Source organism: Amphimedon queenslandica, unplaced genomic scaffold (assembly GCF_000090795.2).
Source record: "Amphimedon queenslandica unplaced genomic scaffold, v1.1 AMPQUscaffold_13511, whole genome shotgun sequence".
In the NCBI taxonomy this organism is placed as follows: Eukaryota; Metazoa; Porifera; class Demospongiae; order Haplosclerida; family Niphatidae; genus Amphimedon; species Amphimedon queenslandica.
In genome coordinates this window covers 27,072-49,581 of record NW_003546253.1, presented here as the reverse complement: position 1 = coordinate 49,581, position 22,510 = coordinate 27,072, and the positions used below count along the sequence as shown (strand labels likewise).

General features: G+C 36.6%; 9 protein-coding genes and 1 long non-coding RNA gene across 12 annotated transcripts; 6 read left to right on the top strand and 4 right to left on the bottom strand.

The window, feature by feature from the left end:
• Positions 1–23: 23 nt before the first annotated feature.
• LOC105316409 (catenin alpha-2-like) lies at positions 24–4,013 on the top strand. Its single transcript, XM_011411265.2, has 20 exons — positions 24–227; positions 272–628; positions 676–791; positions 836–1,046; positions 1,120–1,272; positions 1,319–1,411; positions 1,465–1,621; positions 1,668–1,877; positions 1,924–2,024; positions 2,077–2,124; positions 2,176–2,275; positions 2,322–2,746; positions 2,790–2,869; positions 2,916–3,017; positions 3,074–3,122; positions 3,166–3,222; positions 3,272–3,394; positions 3,465–3,557; positions 3,607–3,633; positions 3,723–4,013. The coding sequence occupies exons 1-20, from the start codon at positions 141–143 to the stop codon at positions 3,909–3,911; spliced, it is 2,778 nt and encodes a 925-aa protein (XP_011409567.2). The 5' UTR covers positions 24–140; the 3' UTR covers positions 3,912–4,013.
• A 21-nt stretch (positions 4,014–4,034) lies between these two features.
• LOC100631768 (protein henna-like) lies at positions 4,035–7,349 on the top strand. The gene is made up of 11 exons (XM_003383339.3): positions 4,035–4,264; positions 4,496–4,676; positions 4,730–4,818; positions 4,874–4,941; positions 5,123–5,173; positions 5,573–5,718; positions 5,940–6,075; positions 6,125–6,251; positions 6,699–6,794; positions 6,888–7,021; positions 7,071–7,349. Exons 1-11 carry the CDS (start codon positions 4,112–4,114, stop codon positions 7,225–7,227), a joined length of 1,338 nt encoding a protein of 445 aa, XP_003383387.1. The 5' UTR covers positions 4,035–4,111; the 3' UTR covers positions 7,228–7,349.
• An 80-nt stretch (positions 7,350–7,429) lies between these two features.
• Positions 7,430–10,884, top strand: LOC100631516 (catalase-like). 3 transcript variants are annotated; one of them, XM_011411246.2, is made up of 15 exons: positions 7,431–7,596; positions 7,641–7,809; positions 8,836–8,946; positions 8,992–9,122; positions 9,171–9,221; positions 9,266–9,445; positions 9,497–9,607; positions 9,660–9,740; positions 9,788–9,940; positions 10,000–10,138; positions 10,196–10,275; positions 10,323–10,376; positions 10,425–10,532; positions 10,597–10,664; positions 10,725–10,884. In XM_011411246.2, exons 1-14 carry the CDS (start codon positions 7,534–7,536, stop codon positions 10,660–10,662), a joined length of 1,497 nt encoding a protein of 498 aa, XP_011409548.1. In that variant the 5' UTR covers positions 7,431–7,533; the 3' UTR covers positions 10,663–10,664; positions 10,725–10,884. The 3 variants fall into 3 exon arrangements, 2 of the variants coding, with proteins under 2 accessions (XP_011409548.1, XP_019860460.1); XM_020004901.1 differs by having other exon boundaries at positions 10,597–10,675; XR_002188355.1 differs by having other exon boundaries at positions 7,430–7,596; positions 10,425–10,664.
• Positions 10,731–11,157, bottom strand: LOC100631642 (uncharacterized). Its single transcript, XR_898207.2, has 2 exons — positions 11,013–11,157; positions 10,731–10,948 (listed from the first exon to the last, which is right to left on the bottom strand). It is a non-coding gene; the product is annotated as an uncharacterized LOC100631642 (long non-coding RNA).
• A 1,517-nt stretch (positions 11,158–12,674) lies between these two features.
• On the top strand, positions 12,675–14,258 carry LOC100631386 (glycerol uptake facilitator protein-like). Its single transcript, XM_003383336.3, has 3 exons — positions 12,675–13,070; positions 13,112–13,248; positions 13,308–14,258. Exons 1-3 carry the CDS (start codon positions 12,910–12,912, stop codon positions 14,030–14,032), a joined length of 1,023 nt encoding a protein of 340 aa, XP_003383384.2. The 5' UTR covers positions 12,675–12,909; the 3' UTR covers positions 14,033–14,258.
• LOC105316408 (BEL1-like homeodomain protein 10) lies at positions 14,244–15,185 on the top strand. The gene has a single exon (XM_011411264.2). The coding sequence runs from the start codon at positions 14,280–14,282 to the stop codon at positions 15,162–15,164; it is 885 nt and encodes a 294-aa protein (XP_011409566.1). The 5' UTR covers positions 14,244–14,279; the 3' UTR covers positions 15,165–15,185.
• LOC100642042 (rab-like protein 2A) lies at positions 15,117–17,865 on the bottom strand. The gene is made up of 8 exons (XM_003383335.3): positions 17,754–17,865; positions 17,664–17,693; positions 17,513–17,592; positions 17,383–17,462; positions 17,043–17,154; positions 16,891–16,988; positions 15,447–15,530; positions 15,117–15,401 (listed from the first exon to the last, which is right to left on the bottom strand). The coding sequence occupies exons 1-8, from the start codon at positions 17,846–17,848 to the stop codon at positions 15,315–15,317; spliced, it is 666 nt and encodes a 221-aa protein (XP_003383383.1). The 5' UTR covers positions 17,849–17,865; the 3' UTR covers positions 15,117–15,314.
• On the top strand, positions 17,866–18,556 carry LOC100636269 (histidine triad nucleotide-binding protein 2, mitochondrial-like). The gene is made up of 3 exons (XM_003383375.3): positions 17,866–18,053; positions 18,101–18,205; positions 18,264–18,556. The coding sequence occupies exons 1-3, from the start codon at positions 17,898–17,900 to the stop codon at positions 18,426–18,428; spliced, it is 426 nt and encodes a 141-aa protein (XP_003383423.1). The 5' UTR covers positions 17,866–17,897; the 3' UTR covers positions 18,429–18,556.
• Positions 18,391–20,515, bottom strand: LOC100636140 (tyrosine 3-monooxygenase-like). Its single transcript, XM_011411263.2, has 13 exons — positions 20,384–20,515; positions 20,132–20,288; positions 19,897–20,006; positions 19,783–19,850; positions 19,674–19,724; positions 19,531–19,629; positions 19,440–19,486; positions 19,258–19,393; positions 19,143–19,212; positions 19,038–19,094; positions 18,884–18,979; positions 18,650–18,783; positions 18,391–18,595 (listed from the first exon to the last, which is right to left on the bottom strand). The coding sequence occupies exons 1-13, from the start codon at positions 20,513–20,515 to the stop codon at positions 18,514–18,516; spliced, it is 1,239 nt and encodes a 412-aa protein (XP_011409565.2). The 3' UTR covers positions 18,391–18,513.
• Positions 20,516–20,547: 32 nt separating this feature from the next.
• LOC105316407 (iodotyrosine deiodinase 1-like) lies at positions 20,548–21,811 on the bottom strand (the record flags this gene model as incomplete). Its single annotated transcript, XM_020004735.1, has 3 exons — positions 21,168–21,811; positions 20,773–20,895; positions 20,548–20,714 (listed from the first exon to the last, which is right to left on the bottom strand). Coding segments are annotated over exons 1-3 (693 nt in total), but the record flags the coding sequence as incomplete, so codon positions are not given.
• Positions 21,812–22,510: the final 699 nt, after the last annotated feature.

The following is a 22,510-nucleotide window of genomic DNA, read 5'->3' as shown; positions in this document are numbered from 1 at the left end:
GATTTATCATGTAATAGATCGAATCAAAGCTTAGTCAGTTAAGGAACATTAAGACATGGAAAGGATTTGTTGACTCCATCAAAAATATCACAAAAGAATTGAAACAAGTGTCTGAACTAGCAGTAGCCAGACAAGGAGAGATGAAAGGCAATGCTGCACAGCAGCTTCTTGTTGCTGCACATACTGAACTCAAGCAATGCAATAAAATACTAATAACATCAACTAAAGTAAGCAGCAACCTTATAGTTATTATTATTTTCTTATTATATAGATATTTCTTGAGCACCCAGAAGACCCACATGCTCAAGAGAACAGAGATTATGTGATCCAGAGAATGCAAGAAGCAGTCAAGACAATATCAATGCTAGCGGATGGAATGGACCCTCTTGAAATACAGCAAAAGCAGACCGATGATGAAGAAGAACAAGAAAGTGAAGATGAATTTGAGCCCATACCACCACCACCTCCTCCTCCTCCTACTCTACACTTGTCCTTGCATGCTCAACCTCCTTTGCCTCCATCACAAGCTCCTCCTGCTAGTAAACCTCTTGTTCCAAGGGACCCATCATCCCCTCCCCCTCCTCCTCATATCCCAAGAGAACTTGGAAAGAAAATACAAACGTTTGAAGTAAGCTTATGGTCCTTAGGTGTTTTTAATAAATAATACACTTATAGTCAATGTTGGAGATTAGTATGGGGTCTCCTCCGGTTGAAGCACCTCGGGATCTTCAAGCTGGCTTTGATATAATAATGGCTGCAGCTGCAAACCTTGCTGCTTCAGAATCAACAAGGTGTATATACTAGTAATTCATTATTATGCATATTTATAATTCAGGGATCAGCATGGTCTGTTAGCACAATGTGATGTTGTGCGTGAAAAACTGCAGGACTTTATATCAGTTATTAAGACAGAGCCAATTAGTGAGAAGAAAGATGCTGAAGATAAAGATAGCAGTGATGATGAAGGAAGCAACGTACCCAAACCACAGAGACTGAAGCAAAGCATTACTGTAGTTGAAGAAGAAACAGCAACCCTTAGAGCAGAGGTATTCCATTAACACTATATTTATTGCTTATTAGCACTATATTTATTGCTAATATTTATTCTTTATATTATAGCTTAGGAGAGCTATGATTGATCATGTTTCTGATACTTTTGTTGATCCATTAGCACCACTGGTCAGGCTAGTGGATGATGCATCCAAAGGTGACACAGTGGCAGTGGAAGAATCTTCTGCTCAATTTGTAGCACACGCTGACAAATTAGCCCACGTAAATGATAATAATCATTGAAAGTAGTATTATGTAATATGTATAGGTAACTAATTTGGTATGCTCACTAAGCAGTGATAATGCTGATACACGTCTAGTTAGAAGAGCTGCTAAACAAATGAACTCACTTAAGCAACAGGTAAAATTAAAATACCCGTCACTACAATAATACAAATGAATCACTTACTGTAGGTTGTTTGTGCTGCAAAGACACTGGCAGCTCATCCAAAGAGTGAAGCAGCTAAGAAGAACCTCACAGCATTCAAGGAAGCTTGGGTTGATAAAGTTACTTTACTCACTGACTCACTGGATGCTGTCATCCCTCTACAGGATTTCATTGCAGTGACAGGTACTGTGACCTAGTGTCTGTCAATAAATATTTATTTTTCTTTCAGAGGCTCATGTTCGTGAAGATAGTCGACATTTCATGGAAATGGCAGAGAGTCAGAACTTTATTGGAACTGCTAACAGTGGTAATGTAATCCAGGGCCGATGTCAGAGAATGGTCCAAGTTCTTTTTGCTGATATTGGGAACAATCCATCGCGATACTCACACGAGCATGTACATGAAATAGAGCAGCATACGAAGAAACTTCAAGAACAAAGTATGAGAACCTAAGCACATGCTGTTCACTATTAATATTGCACTAGCACTGGTTGAGTTTCAGAAAAAAGTTGCCGAGCTGCCAAAGAAGCATGGAACTAAGTATTACAATTCTGAAGTTCAAAAACTTGAAGACCATCTTCAACTCGTGAGGATAATTATTCGCAATATAAAGATACTTTCTCTTTTTGTACTTTTAGATCAATGACAGTGTAAGAGACATCAGGAAGAGTGTGCTGAAAACAAGAGTAATTTAATAATAAATATTATATACAAAAGATTATTTTTTTTATTTATAGACAAAGGCAGAATTAGAAGCAGAGCCTGATGCTGATGATATAATGTCTCCTGCCCCAATGACCGCATCTTCATCAGACATTGACATATTCTCAAATCAAGGTGCTGTAATCTCATTTAACACTAGTAGTAACTCTCATGCTTACAGGAATGAGACCACCCAGCCCTATTCTGAGAAGAGGAGATCAAATGAATTCGCCACCTTCCCCCTCATGGCCACTTGATATAGTGGTCGAAGAGGTTGAGATGTCACCGGATGAATATAAGAGATATTTATCAGCAACCAGTACACAGATGAGCAGCACTGGGCAACTCCTTGAAGATATCATGGAGGAGAACGAGGATGATGGTAACAACTCTTCTGCAACTACCTCTTGCTCTTCGTTCATGAAACCTGAGGATGATGAAGGCCCCAAGAAATCTGGAGAGGTTTCAGAAACAGCAGAAGCAGGAGGGGACACTGATGGCCTCACAAAGATATCAGACGATACTTACATGACTAATACTATAAGAAGAAGGATAATCAAGCGTACACCTAGTGTGGTTGTTCTTAACGAGAGCGAAACTGCTCAGGTAATATTTTAACAAGGCTCTATACCTTTCAGTTCTTGTGTAGGCAAAAATGGCTCAATTGCCAGCCCATGAAAGAGCAAGGATTGCAGAAGCTCAGCAGAAGCTTGATGTAGTAAAGAATAAGTAAGGAGAATCCTTGCTTGTATTGTAATAAGTATTATTATAACAGGCTTGAATCAGAAGTGAATAAGTGGGACGACAGTAGTAATGATATTGTACTATTAGCTAAAGAAATGTGCTGGATGATGATGGATATGAGCGATTTTACAAGGTAAGAATTATAGCACATGTACTTCCTTTCAAACCTCTTTCCCTCTCTTTTTATAGAGGAGAAGGTCCACTTAAGACAACAATTGATATTACTAACACAGCCAAGGTTATTCATGCTCTTTGCCACTTGCTTACTTTTCCTTTTATAGGACATTGCAAGGGCTGGTCAAGCTTTAGAAAAACTGGTCAGAGAAGTAGCAGATAAAGTAAAATTTTATCATCATGCATCGTAGCTATTTTTACAATTATGTTTAGTGTCCTGATGAAAGCTGTCGTAAAGATCTTTTAGCTTACATGGAGAGGATGCAACTGTGCTGCCATCAGCTCAAAATAACAAGCTCTGTGTCTGCTGATCTTGGTGCATCAGTAAAAGAAGCTGTAAGAAATTAGATGAAATAATTATTACAGTATACTGCATGCAAGATATTTGATTGTTGCTGCTGTGTAGGTTGAAACTGCTAATAGCATGATCATAGCTGCCAAGAGTTTGATGACCACTGTTGTCCAAGTTGTAAAGAGCTGCTATGTAGCTTCTGTGGCTGTAAGTAATGCACATGCATAAGAGTAACGTCTCATTTTATGTATTATAGATTGAAAGGAAGGATGGATCGAAATCAGTACGTTAATTCATTTCAAGTTTTCACAGTGTCAAACACATGCATCTTTTAACTGTTGCTTTGCTGCATTACTATTTAATCTCTTGTAGGTTCATTTTATGCAGTGGCAGTTAATAAGGCCGCCTAAGAAAAAGCTAATGTACAGCCGTGAATCACTTAACTCTCAGGGATATTACAGGGAGACTCCTCGACACTCAATATCACCAATAAAGGAGCTTGGAGATTTTAAAGGGAGAGAGAGAGCAGGAGCTAGAATGGGAGAAAATGATTTTTTATAACACAAATGAAGCCTAATTTGCTACAATTTATAAATAATTATGTCAGCAATTTATAATGTGTCACAATTTTTTATTACAACAAGCAAAAATAGCCACACCAAATTAATATTCATAGTTCGGTGGGCGTGTGTCGTTATTGAACCTATTGTTTATCTAGCCTGATCTACACCTTTTTGGCAGTTTTTGCTTGAGTTTCTTTAATGGATACTGACCCTCCTTCTTTGAAAAGGTCCAGAGAGACCATTGAGAATGATGGGGCTTACATACCCGACAATGGCGGACCCCACACTTCGATAATATTCTCTTTGAACGATGAGAAGGGAGCCTTGGTCAATGCCTTAAAACCATTTGAAGTGAGAGAAAGGCTATTATAATGATAATGATTGCTTTTACCCCAGTCTTAATGATAATAATGATATTCTTGGTATCATTGTGTCATGTGTACACATGTACATGTATTATGTAAACAGGTGGCAGAATATTATGTGTTAATTTTTCATGGATCAATAACAAAAGAATTTATTATTAAACATAAAAACTATTATGAACACCAGCTGTACCTTATGTATATATTTTTAAATTAGGATCTCGGCATTAATATGACGCATATTGAGTCAAGGCCCTCTAAGAGCAAGCCGGGATTAAGTTATGATTTCTATGTTGATTGCAGCCTCACTAAAGAGCAGAGTGTCAAAATCATTGAGAGACTGAAAGCAACGGCTACTAATGTATCGATATTTTCTCGCTCGCCTGAAAAGGATGAGAGTCAGTTTTACAAGAAAAAAATGATATTTTCATAATCTGTTCTTTTTCTTTAGTCCCATGGTTTCCCAAACATATAAGTGATTTGGATCGTTTTGCTAATCAGATTCTGAGCTATGGCTCCGAGCTTGATTCTGATCACCCGGTATACTGATACTGATGATTGGTATTAGCACTAATTTTATATCAATGTATTACAGGGTTTTACTGACAAAGTGTACAGAGAGAGACGCAAGTTCTTTGCTGATATTGCTTTTAATTACAAATAGTAAGTCATACACATGCATTATAGAATATCTACGATAATTAAATTTCTTAATAAATGTATGTACTTAATTTCTGATTGCACATGCATTAAGTAAAGTCTGTTATACTTAATTCAATGCATTGTACTACAGTAGCAAGAGTTCAGTAAATATTAAAATGTTTTTTATTTGATATTTTTGTAGCGGTCAGCCAATACCACGTGTTGAGTATACTGAAGATGAGATTAAGACTTGGTGAGTATGCGTATGTTATTGTTAGTGTTATCAAGAGTAATTGGTGCTATTGTGTGTCTGTAATGCTGTTTGCAATAGTAATAATGGTAAAGAAGAAGATATTCCATTGATCATGTACTATCATATTACAGGAATTTTGGCCTAATTTTGCCAAAAATGAAAAGGAAAGAATCTGTCACTTTTATAATTTTTCCTGATACATATACATGTACTTATGTTGTATAGAAAGTTTGAGCTGATTCTGATTAAATTTGGATTTTTTATGAATTTTTAAAAGTTTCTCCAAATTGGTCCAAAGAACTATAGTACATCTAATTGTACATGTAACAGAAGTATTATTAATGTGATAGCAATTTTTAAGTTTTAGTATTTGTAATAATCTTATATCTGATTATTTAGGGGTACAATATTTCGTGAGCTGACAAAGCTTTATCCTACGCACGCTTGCAAAGAGCATAACCACGTCTTCCCATTATTGATTGAAAATTGTGGATACCGCGAGGACAATATACCTCAACTCCAGGACATTTCTGACTATTTAAAAAGTGATGAAATGCATACATGTACATGTACATGTATATGCTCACAAATTGAATTAGAGTTGACTCACACTCTACAGAAAATTTGCCTTTTTTGTCACACAGTCAAAAACGTTTAATATTTTGTTGGAATTGATTCAAGCATGGTGCATGTATCTTGCTTGTATTGTATAAACATTTTAAAATTAAAAACTTCTTTTATGGACACATTGTCTCTCTTTGTACAGAATGCACCGGATTTTCTCTCAGACCTGTCGCTGGTCTCCTTTCTTCAAGAGATTTCTTGGCAGGTTTAGCTTTCAGGGTATTTCACTCGACCCAGTACATACGTCACGGCTCAAGGCCTATGTACACACCAGAACCGTTAGTTATTAACTAGTTATTAACAGTTATTAATATTTATTGATACTAGTGACGTCTGCCATGAGCTGTTGGGTCATGTACCTTTGTTCTGTGATCCTGAATTTGCTCAGTTTTCTCAAGAGATTGGGCTCATATCTCTCGGGGCTCCTGATGAATTTGTTGAAAAACTGGCAACAGTAAGTACATGTACAGTGTACCTTGTACTAAACTACTACCCAACACTAATACGTGTGTGTATGGAAAAGACTTTCGAGCCAGTTGTGCTGTTGTGGTTGTTTGTATGATTTCTGTGGGCCAGCATACAATTGTTGTAGAGTTAGGCCTGGCTTTATCTCACCGATTGTTGTAATAGTGTGTAAGACTGTTGTATGGAGACCATGCAGGCTTTAGGGGATTTAGTGAAGGATTTTTAAGATGCTAAAAAATTAAATTTAATGTAATAGTAATAGCTTAATAGTTAGGGCCAAACTCCCAATGCATGCTGAAATTAGTACGTGTGCATGTGGTTGTTTCCTAGTGTGTATTCATTCATTTCACTGCATTCATTCCATTGTGATTTGTGAACATTGATGATGATATGTGGAATGAGTGTTTGTAAGTTGATATTATGGTTCATTGTATAGTGCTATTGGTTCACAATTGAGTTTGGGTTGTGCAGACAAAATGGAGAGATTAAAGCATATGGAGCTGGTCTGCTGTCCTCATTTGGAGAATTGAAGGTATATGTGCATGTACATGTAACCTGGTAACACAGGTACACCTGTATTATTTGATTCTATCTCTCCCTCTCTCTCCCCCTCTCTCTCTCCTAGTATTGCTTGAGTGATGTTCCAAAAGTGTTACCATTTGATCCAGCTAATACAAGTATTCAGAAGTATCCCATAACAGAAATGCAACCTGTGTATTTTCTTGCTGAAACGTTTCAAAATGCCAAGGAGAAATTAATGTAAATGATGGAGTTTATTATCAAGTTTTATTGCTATTTTTATTTTTAGTGAATGGGGTAAAACTATCCCAAAGTCTTTCACGCTTCGTTACAATGCCTATACTCAACGAGTGGAAGTACTCAATTCTAAAGACTCCATTAAGAAGCTTGCCAGTGACATTAAGTACCAGGTGTCTATTCTTGATGAAGCTGTCAGGAAATTTTAAAAACTTTAACAACAGGAGAAAATTTATGCTGCTTGTCATTGTACACCTTATTTATCAATGCTATTTTTTGCTGAATGATCCCTTCTTTTTAAAGCAAAATGAATTTAATTCAAAATTTCAAATTACAATAATAAAAAATTGCTGAGTCCGCTGACGTCATAAAAAGGTGCGGCATTTTTTTGGCTATATAACTGCGCATGCGCACAACTTTATCTCAACTCGTCAGGTCAACTGGTCGACTGATTTTTGGCAGTTAAAACTGAAGCTCTTTCTCTCTTTGTGTTCTCATCAAACAAGAAACAAGCAATGTCCTCAAAGCGCCCAGCTTGCTTTTCCCAGCTAGAAGAATACGCTAAAAAGACACAGCCCGTAAGTTCCTTTCCTTTTGCAAACAAACTTTCTATTTCTTGCAGGGCGAGGTCCTCACCACCACGCATGGCAATCCAATCGATTTCAAGACAGCCATCCAGACCTTTGGCCCTCGGGGGCCTATGCTAATGCAAGATGGTGTCTATTTGGACGAGATGGCTCATTTTGACAGAGAGAGGATACCGGAGAGAGTGGTACACGCCAAAGGAGCAGGTAAGGCAACCGCCACATGCTATAGAAAGATAGAGCCATCTTGCGTGGGTGAAAATTAGCTGTGATTAAAGATCCCTTTTGCCATGAATAATCTGAACCCTTCATTTGTTTGTTGCATCTAAACCTGTGTTAAGTATATACAGCCTGCAAACTTAAAGGTGTTGATTAATATGCTGCATGTATGCTTGGAGCTGTCTCCTACCATCTGACCTTTATATAATATTATTCAATCATGAATGTGATGTCTATGTTGCTCCACATTACTTAATCAATGGACCTACTGCACATGTAAAGTCTGGGCCATTGTAATCAACAGAATGTGGTACTATTATTACACTGTAGCACTGCATCTGCTAGTCTGTTTAGTTTAAAGGGGCTAGCTGGTAATTATAGGTATTGTATGTAAATTGTCTATGTTTTGACTGTTCTTGTACAACTTCCCTTATATAGAGTGAACCCTCTTTATAAAATTACTTTAATCAGTAGTGACGCTCCTCTAATGTACCCTGTCTCCTACTATCATGCTTTGTTTTCTTTTTTGTTGTGCAATAGAATGTAATTTATAAATTGTTGGCTTGTCATTATTATTACTATTATGTAATGATGGAGTCAGGAGTAGAATGTTTAGAGTGAACTCTCTTTATAAAATTACTTTAATCAGTAGTCATGCTCCTCTAATATACCCTGTTTCCTACTATCATGCTTTGTTTTCTTTATTGTTGTGCAATAGAATGTAATTTATAAATTGTTGGCTTGTCATTATTATTACTATTATGTAATGATGGAGTCAGGAGTAGAATGTTTAGAGTAAACTCTCTTTATAAAATTACTTTAATTAGTAGTCATGTGCTCCTCTAATATACCCTCATGCTTTGTTTTCTTTATTGTTGTGCAATAGAATATAATTTATAAATTGTTGGCTAGTGATCTTGTATTACTATTATGTAATGATGTAGTCAGGAGCATATTGTATAATATATTATAATGTTGTAGCTTTGTAATTGATTTTTAAATATTCTCTGTCAGGTGCTTATGGTGTATTTGAAGTGACGCACGACATCACAAAGTATTGTTGTGCCAAGCTATTCTCAGAAGTAGGGAAGAAGACAGATTTGTTTATCCGTTTCTCTACAGTTGGTGAGTATGATCTTTAAAGAGATATGCCCTTTATGCCTTGTACAGGTGGAGAGAGTGGCAGTGCTGATACTGCAAGGGATCCTCGTGGCTTTGCCGTAAAGTTTTACACCGAAGATGGAAACTGGGATTTAGTTGGTAACAACACACCGATATTCTTCATCAGGGATCCTTTCCTTGTAAGAATTAATACTGATAATGTGCTTGAGAATATCTCTCTCTTTTAGTTCCCAAGCTTCATTCACACTCAGAAGCGTAATCCTGTTACTCATCTTAAGGTTTGTATCTTGTATGTGTTACAGCATTCATTTCCTTTTAACAGGATCCTGACATGTTTTGGGATTTCATCAGTCTGAGGCCCGAGACCACTCATCAGGTTTCATTCCTCTTCTCTGATCGTGGTATCCCTGATGGCTATCGTCACATGAATGGCTATGGCTCTCACACTTTTAAACTTGTAAATAGCAAAGGAGAGCCAGTCTATTGCAAGTTCCATTACAAAGTAAGAAAAGAACCGATCCTCTCTCTGTGTATTATTTCTCTTCCATTTTAGACCGATCAAGGTATAAAGAACATGCCTGTTGGCAAGGCTGCTGAACTTGCTGGAACAAACCCTGACTATTCCATTCAGGATCTTTATGAGGCAATCGCCACTGGAAACTTTGTAAGTGAAGTCATTAGCTTATTTAATGTGTATGATAATGTCTATCTAACAGCCATCATGGACTCTCTCAATTCAAGTGATGACGTACGAACAAGCAGAGAAGTGCAGCTTCAATCCTTTTGACTTGACAAAAGTCAGCATTTAATGTTAATACTAATACTTAATGTTATTGTTTTATAGGTGTGGCCACATGCTGATTACCCCTTGATCCCTGTTGGTAAGATAACGCTGAACAGAAATCCTTCCAATTACTTCTTTGATGTTGAGCAGTCTGCATTCTCTCCTGCTCACATGCCACCAGGCATTGAAGCATCGCCCGATAAAATGTTGCAGGTATACAATGGTATAGGAGGTAGACAGGACTTTATTATTGGTCCCACCTCTTTCCTTAGGGTCGTCTGTTTTCTTACGATGATACTCATTTTCACCGTCTTGGTCCAAACTTTCAAATGATCCCCGTCAACTGTCCTTACGCTGGAAAGCCTCGTAACTATGTTCGTGATGGGCCTATGTGCGTTGATGGAAACCAAGGTGATAGGAATAATTATTATTTTCATTCTTGATTATCATTAATTAATGCTTCTGTAGGTGGAGCTCCCAACTATTATCCCAACAGTTTCAATGGGCCAAAGGATATGGGAAAACATGACGTTACAATTTTCCCTGGAGTAAGGAAATGACAATTAATCTAATCTCTCATCTCTTTCTTTTTTAGCCTGCTGGTGATGTGAAGCGCTATAATGCTGCAGATGATGACAATTTCTCTCAAGTAAGCGGAATAATTCATGATGGATTTATTCTCATCATTATGCTTTAGGTTGGTATCTTTTACAATAAAGTACTCAATGAGGAGGAGAGGACACGTCTTGCTCAAAACATTGCTGGTCATATGAAGAATGCCAGTCCAAAGATTCAGGAGCGTGCTGTGAGTATAGCAACCCCCCCTCTCTCTCTCTCTTTTTACCCTCTCTTTCTCTCTCCTTTCTTAGATTGCCAACTTCTCTAAGGCTGATCCTGATTATGGCGCTCGCATTAAGAAGTACATCTCTCAATAAAAGTAAAGAACAAGTAATAAATAAACAAGTGTTGTTATCAATTCATTCTTTTATTTCTACAGCTGCTACATTGAAGATCTCTGCTGAATTGAATTGAACTACAATAAAGAACACTAACACTTTATTATTATTATGTTTTTTGTTTGTGTGCTTGTCTTGCAATCTTGCTGCACCTTTACTTGTTAATTTAGCTTTCAGATTTTCTTTTTGGTAGATATAAAATCATTAAATAAGGTGGCACACCAAGCATTGCTCCCCCTAGGAGCAGATGAAGCATAGTTTGAAACTAAAGACAATAAAGCATTATTATATATATATAATTAAACTGGGTAATTAATTTATTCTAATACCGTCGAGTGTGGTTTGGAGCTCTGCTGGGGGACAACATCTGTTGGTGTAACTTTATTTCGTCTCAAAATAAAACGAGGGGAGAAGAACTGACGTGCCGTAGCAACAAGCATCTTGGAGTTTCTGACGCAATTGAGTGAGAACTATTGCACATTAACGCCATCCAATCACAGTACAAATAGCCAAATAAGCATCGTGAGTATTGCTTTGAGTTAATTCACACTTCTGAGGTGTAAATGAAATGGGATTACAGCTCAAATCTGTGAAACTTGCTGTGTAGCTAGCTGGAGATCTTTGGAGAGGTAAATTTTGGCAAATTGCAGAATTCTTCAGTGGTGATTGGTGGGTTTTAATTTATCAAATTTGTGGCTATGTGCCATTGAGCATGCACAGTCATTCAAAAGGGTTGCAGGTTTTATTTTGGCGAATAGCAGCTATCAAAGCACCAAATTCTCTCCCTTTAAAATTACCAACTATATATACAATAATCATTGTCAATGTGGTCTCCTCGGCTTTCCGTCATCACTGACATAAAAGAATCCAATTACATTTATGGACTAAAACTTAGCTGCCGAAAAATAATTATTAGTGAATGCTAGTAGTGGTGTGATTTAGCCTAGCTAATTTACTAGCACTAATGCACTACACTATAAACTATTATTAACATATTTTTCATACAAGCAGTCACGTACAGTACAACTTAGTTGCCTGAATGAATGCTAGTAGTGGTGTGATTTAGCCTAGCTAATTTACTGGCGCTAACGCACTACTATAAACTAATATTTTGTTAATCTAACATATTTTTCTAAAAAGTAGTCACGCACAGTCATACAATCTAGTTAGCAGCTTTGATAAGTACTTATGCTCTGATCACTGATAGCATGTTTTAGCTTATTAGTTTCTTTGGTGTGTCACTATAATTACTACTTTACACAATTATAAATTTCTTTCTCATTAGACTGTCATGCTGCAGACTATTGAATTACCAGCGAGACTAGATGCACAATTATCATTATCCTAATCCCACTCAGTAATGCTATGTATGTATAGTCCTCACTGATGTCCTATTAGTCATACCAGTGCAGTCAGCTAAACTCAATTCAGAGGTGTTTGTAGGTTTTTCTCAAGACTTGTCTTTACTTGCATAAAATTTAACCAGGTTAGTCTGGCTAGCCTGTATTCCCCATGCAGTGTCAATATTAGCTACATGCATTTGCAAGTCATTTATAGCAATATTCTACATAGCAACATGCATTTGCAAGTCATTTATAGCAATATTCTACATAGCAACATGCATTTGCAAGTCTTTTATAGCAATATTTACAGAACAACTTTGCATTATTATCTTTGTATAGACTTTATGAGACACAAAGTGAGACACAACATTGACTTAATTATTGTAAACTCCCATCCACATAATCAAAGATACATAACATTGATTATTCGTGTTCAACATTAATTATTCGTGTTGAACATTATTATTGAGAATTAACTCATTACACCACATTAGGTTGATTAAGTAAAGCAGATGATCTAAGACCTACTGACATTAACTAATTTGTTTTGAACATAATTATTAAGAATTAAATTCATTATACCACGTTATGCATTAAGTAAAGTAGATTATCTGGCTAGACTACATTTATGTACCGGTAGTTTAGTCAGATAGGTCTCAGTACTTTTACTTTATTTAAATAATTATAGTTTATCATATCCTCTCATGACACTCCCATTTCTTTAGCTAAGATCATAGATGATGAATTGATGATTGGATTCATTCCGCCCCCACACACACTACATACATATCAATTTATATTGCAGTAATTATTTTAGCCATCGCGCGTCCTATCAGCCCCGCCCTTGCAAGGAGAAAGAATCCAAGTGAAGTATAAAAGTAGAATGTACGGTAGATTTTATGACAGGAGAGAGCTGGATATGTCGTCTCAAGAGTTACAAGAGGTGCCAATTTCATCTGTTGATGGAGAAAAAGAGCAAGCCACAGCTGATGCTCCAGAAAAAAAGGAAGATGAAGAGCAATCACCAAAAGAAGCCATTATAAGGTATCTACAAGCTTTACTACTAACTATTTACTCCTTTATAGCATCTGCAGTGTGCCAGAAGGCCCGGTTCTTCGCCAAAATACTTCCTCTTTGCTGGTGGCATGTTTTGGAGAATTTTTTGGAACATGGTTGCTAACTCTTGGGATTTGCACTTCAGTGGCTGCAGCTGCAATTGCAGGTTAGCTTATCTTTTAATTTTTGAAACCATCACTTCTCTCCCTTCTTTTATTTAAAAAGGAGCGCAGTCTGCTATATGGCATGTAGCATTTCCAGGTGGTCTTGGTGTTGCAATCTCAATATGCATATCAGCCCACTTCTCCGACGCTCATCTCAATCCAGCTGTGTCTCTTGCTTTTGCTGTCATACGATTCAAAAAATTTCATTGGTTCCGTTTGGGTCCATATATTCTTGCTCAGTTCCTTGGGTCTCTGTTTGCTGGCCTCACTGTCTTCATTGCTTATCGAGGATCTATCAATGCATTTGAAGATGCTCGTAACATCACTAGAGGAGAGCCTGGAAGTCAGTTGTCCGCAATGGCATTTGGAGAATATTTCCCGAACCCTGCTGTCTTCAATCCTAATGAGTTTACTGGGATTACATCAGTTTTTGAGGCTTTCCTGATTGAAACTTGGGGTACATTTATACTCGTATTCGTTATATTCAGTGTTACTCACCCAAGCAATGCTATCATATCTAATAACAAGGGATTGATACCATTTGTCATTGGTCTAACCGTTGCTATACTTATCAGCGTCTATGGCCCACTTACTATGGCTGGTCTCAATCCAGCTAGAGATTTTGGGCCACGAGTAATTGCAGCTATCGCTGGCTGGGGAACCATAGCCATACCGGGCCCGAGGAATGGTTTTTGGCTGTACATCGTTGGTCCTTTCATTGGTGGAGTACTTGGAGGAGGTGCTAGTGATTTAGCTCTCTACTGCATGAAACGTTTCAAGAAATAAAGAGCTGCCTTTTATGAACCCGTATACTTTTAAATGTGTGCTAATTTAAATCACAGTCTATTTTATTATTTAGTTCTCAGAACTTAGAAATTATATTTTAAATACATTCTTTCGAGTTTAATTAATTTTAAATTTATTCATTTTGATTTACTCCACCTTTCAAAAATTAAAATAATTATATTTTGTGTTTGCATTTTGTGAATTTTCAAAGTCGCCACTACCACGGTAACATTGCCGTACAGTAACAATGGAAGAAATAGGTTTAGAACCAGAGCGCATTTCATCAGAAGATTATTATCTCTCGTCCCTCTCCTGCAGTCTAAGAGTAGGCAAAGAAGAAGTGATATCCAACGACCTGTTTTCAATAACAGGAGATTTGGATTTTCCAAGTAACCTCGAAGACTCTCCTGAGAAAATGAGCACCTACTGCAACAGCAGCAGTCCTGGGTTGTCTTTCAGTCATCCCCCAAACTATCTTGACCAGCAAGACATACAAATGATAGAGAATCTTGCAGTAGCACATGAAGATGAAGAAGAAGACCGTTATGAAGAGCTAGATTTGACCAATGAAGGTACTTACATAAGAGAAGTACTAATAGGACCTTCGCATCCTCGGCTACCATTAATTGAGGGAGCACTAGGCTCTTTATCAGGACCTGTTAATACACAGCTTCTGTACGATGCAGTTTTATACAGCATGCAAGCAGTGGATGTGCTAATAATGGAACTGATTAAAATGATATCGCTAGATCCAGCAAACAGGAGGTTACAGGCTGGGCTGGATCTTGAAGCTGAGCTCATGGAGATGGAAGAGATAAGCAGCAGCAGCCATCGCCACAAAGAGCAACAAGTTAGCAGAAGAAAGAGTCTAGCCAGTCACTGCCTCCTAAGACGAAGAAAGGGAAGGCAACAGAATACAATAAAAAAGAAAACAAAAGGAAAGAGAGAGAAAACGTCACCGGCTAGTCAAAAGCTACTTAAGGAATGGTTATTCTCTCATAGTCGCTGTCCATATCCTACAGAAGATGACAAGCAGAACCTTTGTCGAATGACGGGACTCTCACTGCAACAGTTAAACAACTGGTTTATTAATGCAAGGAGACGTATATTACCACAGAAGAAAACTAAATAACAACAATAATAATAACAATAATAATGACAAGAGTAAGTGAGTATTAGTGCTGCATGTTGTACAATAATAATAATAATAATAATAATTGTCATTAATTTAAAAATAACCCTTGAACAAGTGATAGAGGCAATGGTAGTGATGATCAGTTCACTATGTTACTTTTTCCAAGTCATGGTTTGAGTCTGGGGTGGTATGGGAATCAGACTCTTCATCAGACATACCCTCATTTTGCATTTCCTACATCTTAGATTGATACAATACAAATAGGATGATTGTCCTTACCCGTAATTCTTCTAGTATTTGATCAACAAGATCTTGTGATGTCTCTTTATAGGCTAAAGCAGCTCTCGTAATGTCTCTAAAGGCCTATTAATTAGTACATGCATTCTAAACAAAATTAATAAAACCAAACATTCTAATTATAAAATACCCTGTACTATAGGTACAGGGTATTTTGGCCCGGTTTTTGAGTAACTTCAAAAATTCATAAAAAATCCAACTTTGATAGGAATCCACTCAAACTTGATACACAACATAAGAACATGTATATGTATCACATAAACTTATAAAAATGGAGAATTCTCTCCTAGTCATTTTTCGTGAAATTTGGCCAACCACCTTGTACTATAGTACAGGGACTTTGGCCTGATTTCGAAGCAACTTTAAAAATTCGTAAAAAAATCTAAATTTGATTGGAATCTGCTCAAACTTGATACACAACATAAGAACATGTATATGCATCACATAAACTTATAAAAATGAAGAATTCTCTCCTAATCATTTTTCATGAAATTTGGCCAACCACCTTGTACTTAGGCCTAATTTCGAAGCAACTTTAAAAATTCGTAAAAAATCTAAATTTGATCAGAATCCACTTAAACTTGATACACAGCATAAGAACATGTATATGCATCAAATAAACTTATAAAAATGGAGAATTCTCTCCTAGTCATTTTTCGTGAAATTTGGCCAACCACCCTGTACTGTAGTACAAGGACTTTGGCCTGATTTTGGAGCAACTTTAAAAATTTGTAAAAAATCCAACTTTTATAGGAATCTGCTCAAACTTGACACACAACATAAGAACATGTATATGCATCACATAACCTTATAAAAATTAAGAATTCTCTCCTAATCATTTTTTGTGAAATTTAGCAAACCACCCTGTACTATAGTACAGGGACTTTGGCCTAATTTCGGAGCAACATTAAAAATTCATTAAAAAATCTAAATTTGATTGGAATCTGCTCAAACTTGATACACAACATAAAAACATGTATATCCATCACATAAACTTATTAAAATGAAGAATTCTCTCCTAGTCAATTTTCATGAAATTTGGCCAAGGACCCTGTATCATAGTACAGAACTTTGGCCTGATTTCGGAGCAACTTTAAAAATTCATAAATCAATATCCAACTTTGATGAACTTTCTACACAACATGCATATGCATCAGAAAATGGAGAATTATCTTCTAGTAATTTTTGACAAAATTAAGCCAAACAACATAAAGAGTTAATAAAATTTTGATTTAAACTTTCTGCATTAAAAATAAAAACACATGCACATATACATGCCTAGAAATGCAATAAAGTGGAGAAGATAATAAACTTAAACTTTCTACAAAGACATTGATAATTAGATACAGAGCCAGTTTTTCAGATGCTAATGATAAACATAACATACTCAGTCACTTCATATATAGATATTAATACCAGTAGCTACCTTCACAACGTTAGTTCCATCACGTGCTGACACGAAATAAAATGGCAGTTTGTGCTTTGAAGCAAACTTAAAACTAGTCTTTGTTACTTTCATGTCAACTACAGAAAAAAACAGAGGTGTTAACCATTAATCACATCCTCACATTTATTTACCATCTATCTTGTTAGCTAAAAGTATGCAGGGGATCTTTGGGCGGGACTCACGTAACTCGCTGTACCAATGCGCCAAGTTCTTGTACGTTATTTTACGCGTGACATCAAAAACCTGAACAAAGGAAAGAAACAGTGCCATCGCTAAAATAAGTGATAATAGCAGCTTAATCATAATTAATTACCAAAATTTATAAATAATTAACAAATTCCATGATAAACAATAATTTAAAACATGCTTTCTCTTCTGTTATAACATAAAACGTTTTTTAGTTAAAATTATTACTATTTAATTTGTCAAACACATAACACAAAATATGCATGTACGTGTGATCTGATTTACCAGAATGCAACCATGAGCTCCGTGATAATACGAAGGATGCATTGACTGAAAACGTTCTTGTCCAGCCGTGTCCCATAGGTCTATTGGTGGGTGTGGTGAACTGGGTGTGTCACAATAATAACTAACATACCAACAGATATTGTCCTATCGTTGATTTCAGCTTTGTGAGCAAAGAGAGTCACAGCATAAGTTGAGTGTCGCTGTGGTTTACTGAAAGAGTAAGAGTTAATGATAATAACAATGAAAAATAATCAAATTAAGTGAAAATAGAGTAAGGATACAATTTGTCCATTAAATATCTTTCTACTAGCCTACAAGAAAGAAAAATATGTTGTATATCTTCAGAGACACTGAAAAACTATCTTGCTTACTTTGATTTACCAACTGCACTATCTCCCAGGCATATTATCTTGATATCAGACTGTGAAGACGGATCACTTGAATCCATACTTGAAATAGCCGCCATTGAACACACCCATGGGCGTGGTCAGAATAAATTAAGCCACGCCTCTAAGATGGCTGCTTTTTGCAAGAGGATAATGACCAGAGGAATATTCTCACTTGGAAAGTTGCAGCAATGCAAGGCCCTGGCATCAGAGTCCTCTCCAACAATATTTTCAAAAATAATTTCAAAAGAAATTCCAGCAGATATTTTATACGAGGATGATCAAGTAATGAAGTTTTTGTGTGGATGCTCCATAAAATGCTTTCTTTCTAGTCTTTGGCATTTAAAGACGTCAATCCTGTTGCCCCGACTCATTTCTTAGTCATACCAAAAAGGCAAATTCCTATGCTCTCTCAAGCTAAGCAATCTGATAGTCAAGTGAGCTAAAAATTAAATATTATTTTTTTACACAAGGCTGCTTCAATATATTATTTAGCTGTTGGGGCATTTACTTAGCGTAGCACGAGAGGTAGCAGATAAAGAAGGATTGACTGATGGTTATCGTGTCGTTATTAATAATGGAAAGCAAGGCTGTCAGTCAGTTTATCATCTTCACATTCACGTTTTAGGAGGGAGACAGATGACATGGCCACCTGGCTAAATATGAACTATAACAATTACACAAATAATGAGACATCCATTGTAGATCTGTATATAATTATGTTTGATTTGTTGTGACTCATTCATTATTGCGTTGATATCTGAACAGACCAAGACTCTTTATCGAAACTAATACTAAAGGGTTTTGATATACTTCTAGAAAATTCCCTGAAATAATGATTTAAAACAAAATAATAGCAGATTATTTATTATAATGCTTACGTCATTTTATTTTTGACCTCTTGTATACTCTGTGCAATAAAGTAGTACGGCTGTAAGCCAGTTTCTGGATATGTAGCCAAAACTGCTTCTGAACATATAAGTGGCTTTCTTTCAGCTTTTTCACTCACACAATGCTATGCAACATGAAAGACCATAATAATAATAACAATAATAATAATAGTAATAATACATTTACAAATAAGCAGTAAAATAAAAATGAGCATATCATACTACCTCAATCTCTTCACATGATGATAAAAGTCCAGCACCATATGCTTTAGGCTTCCCATTCTCCCAAACCAACCCAAACTCGACAGTAAACCAATAGAGCTGTGCATTGTTAGATCAGTACATAATATTTCATGTTGAATTGTTAATGTTAACTCACAGTGGACAGCTTTGTAATCCATTCATCGCTGGCACCTAATGAAGCTAATCCTAAGTCCTACAAAAAACTAGAATAAATAAATCTTTGTTAATGCAATCCCATTACCTGTGAGAAGTCGGCAAAGTCTGGATTACAGAACAAAGGTACATGTCCCAGCAACTCATGACAGATATCTCTATTAGAAAAAGCTCTATGTGGTTATTATGTGTCCCTTTCTTACGGTTCAGGCGTATACTGTGGTCTTGAATGATGCCTAATATATTGTGTACATGGAAATATACGAAATGCTAAGAGAGCGAGGAAATCCCTTGAATGTATCCAACCTACTACAGGGCAAAGCTGATACCCAGTCCTTCCTATAATGAGAAATAAACTCCAAATAGCAATAACTTGGTTGCATACCTTTCAAGTATTTTGAGACAGCGTCTAACTGTGGTATAGCCCCAGCACTACAGCAAAAGTAATTTTTGAGGTATCTGTGATATACACATACCAATATCCAGCGTGTTCTTCAAGGAGTTTGATGCCTTCATTTTGTTCCATGCAAGCATTAGTAGGATAGTATTTCTTTTGATGGGTGTATATGTACTTCCTAAACAAAAGGTTACTCTAAACTGTGTATACAATGAAACTTACCAAGTTTCTAATTCTTGTTTAGTGTATTCTACATTTGGAATGTCATCACCTCTATGATTATTATTATTTAGTGATTAAAATGAATGCTCTAATCTGTACGGGTTCTTACACTTTATAATTCATAGCAATCTCAGCAAAAACCTTCCTTCTTTCAATGTACTCCAAATCACCATGTCCCTATATTATCATTAAAAGAGAGCCATCTCTTTATTAAGGTCCTTACAGGATGATCTTTAGATAGTTCTGATCCATACTTGTATAGTGCTTTACTACAACTTGCTACTTCATTGATGTCCCTTGGAAACCACACTATCCTCTCACTAAAGTTTTGATCTATAAACCAATTTAAACGCTGACCACGAGAGCAACAAAACATTTTCAAATAATTTCAAGCTTCTGTTTTACTATTCACAATTACTAACGTTGTTACGCATTGTTAGCTAATATTAATGACTTACTTGTCCATGTAATGGTGTAACCTTTCCCGATTAGTTGGCGCAGTGTCTCAATAGTGGTCACAGCATCAATGTAATCTAATGTAATCAAATATTCGAGTCTTTCCTTAGCAGAGGAGGATGGCCTTGACTCAACGTGTTTAAGAGTGTAGCCAAAACTCTGAATCAAAACGATTAGATATAAAAGTAGAGTAATTTGCATAAATCTTCGATATATTAATATTAGATCTATCATCATAAGCTTAAGGAACATACTTCTAACATTTTCAGGGCATTTATGAGGACAGAAAAGGCCTGAGTTGATGATGGCTTAGTCTCGGGTGCAGCCCCTTCAGAAGAAATAACAATAACTGAACTCCATTGTTTACAAGTAAAGTTAATAACCATTAATAAATCGAAATAAAATAAAATTAAACCACACAATTCAAATTAATATCAAATTCTTTTCTCTTTACATCTGGCACTGTTGCAACCTCACTTGGATATCCTACAGGAAGCACAAGCATCACTTTCTCATTCGAAAGTTGTCCCAGTAACTCCCTTATCTGTCCACCAGCATTAAGAGGCGTAGTAGTGACTGAGCATTATGTAGAATATCTACTGATGCGACTGCATACTTTTCAGGAAGATTTCCAGGCCCACACTTTCTTTCCAAATACTGCAGAAATGCAGTGACTTCTTTATTGTTAAAAGAACACGAAAGCAGTAGGAGACACTCAAATCCTTCAGGATTGCGATTTGTGCATTCAGATGTATAGAAACATAATCTGTACACAAATAAGTATGAAAATAATGTTATTGCAATCTAGATCTTTCTTGCTTCTTGTCTGTCACTATCAAAGTTGACTTCAACCAAAATGCTGCTGCTGTGTGAATTTGCGCATATAACCTCGGCCAAAAATTTTAAGCCAAAATCAGAGCATGGTAAGTATTTTCTTTTCTTGACAATGCCGCCACAATGAGTCTTTTTGGCTTTAAAACCTAAAAATAGTCATAATTATTGATATCCCACTAGTAATGGCAGTACTGTAGATATCTCATAGTAATAGCAAGAGTGGATTATACACTCTTGGTTGTTCCACTTCAGGCTCATTAACATGATACTGAGACTTGAATAAATTGATTAGATAAGATGCTTCCTCTAAATAGGGCTTCTCGTGATTCATATTCACAAACTTTAAATCATTCACCCACTTTTCACCCATCCTGTGATTGTAGTTGAGATACTCTTCCTGCTCTATGATGTCCCTTATCTTGCTCTTAACTCCAGGATCCTTAATGACAACAAATACCCACGGTTCGGAGTAAGCTCCCGAAGGTGAAGTCCCAGCTGTTCTTATGACGTTCTTTATGATGTTTACAGGGACTGGACGTGAACTGATCTGCCTAATGGAGCGACGCTTGTTTAGACTCTGATAAAAGGTCTCAGATCTTTTTAGCATCTCTGTTTCTGAGAGCTCCTCAAATTTATAAGGAATGTGAGGTGTGTCCGGTGAATGGAGAGCACCTACTTAACCCTTTTCATCAATATCTGGTACATCTTCTTTGAATTCAGATAAAGGGTCTTCTCCAGTTTCCTTAGCCACTATTTTTTTTTGTTGGATGGGGTCTCCTGCCTTTTAGCTCCCAGCCATAATGCTATAGCTACAGCTAACGAAAGAGTACAGATGTATGGTCAGTATGCAGCAAAGAAAGGAGCTTGGTTTCTGCAGCAGCCCCAGCCACACCTCCGTGACCTCCCCCTCCACTCCAACTCACGTGCAAAATGGCGTCTCAGAGTTACGGCTGCAAGCGACTCAAACTCGATCCTGAATTCGTTGACGAACAGCCAGAGAATGGTCACAAAGAACAAGAACACCAAGTCATCCCGGTACATCAGCTCTTTTCATTGGATGGTCCTGTAAAGGAGGACAAGGAATATTCATCACTTGATTCCCTACCAAAGGAGATCATACAAGAGATATGTATGTTACTGTCACTCAGAGATAAGATGTCCCTTAGACTAGTCAATAGACAACTTTACACGATATGTTCCGATCCTTATTTGTGGACAAACGTTTTCATTGATGATGCGTACCATAAGATAAATGCTCCATTCGTAAAATCAGTTTTAAAAACATGTCACCCGCATGTACAGTCACTCAGTTTAAGGGGACAGCTACCGTTCAGTCAGTATCAACTAAAAATACTCAACTGTAAAAATATTCATACGTTGAATCTGTATAGGTTTGAGATAAGTCTCAGTGCATTAAAGAAGATTTCTTCACCTTCATATTTACCTCACTTGCAGTACTTAACACTTGCTTCATGCAGTATCGAATTAGTTGTCATGTTTTCACACTTAAAAAAGCTTGTCATGGTTCAGAATGTCTCTGAACATTT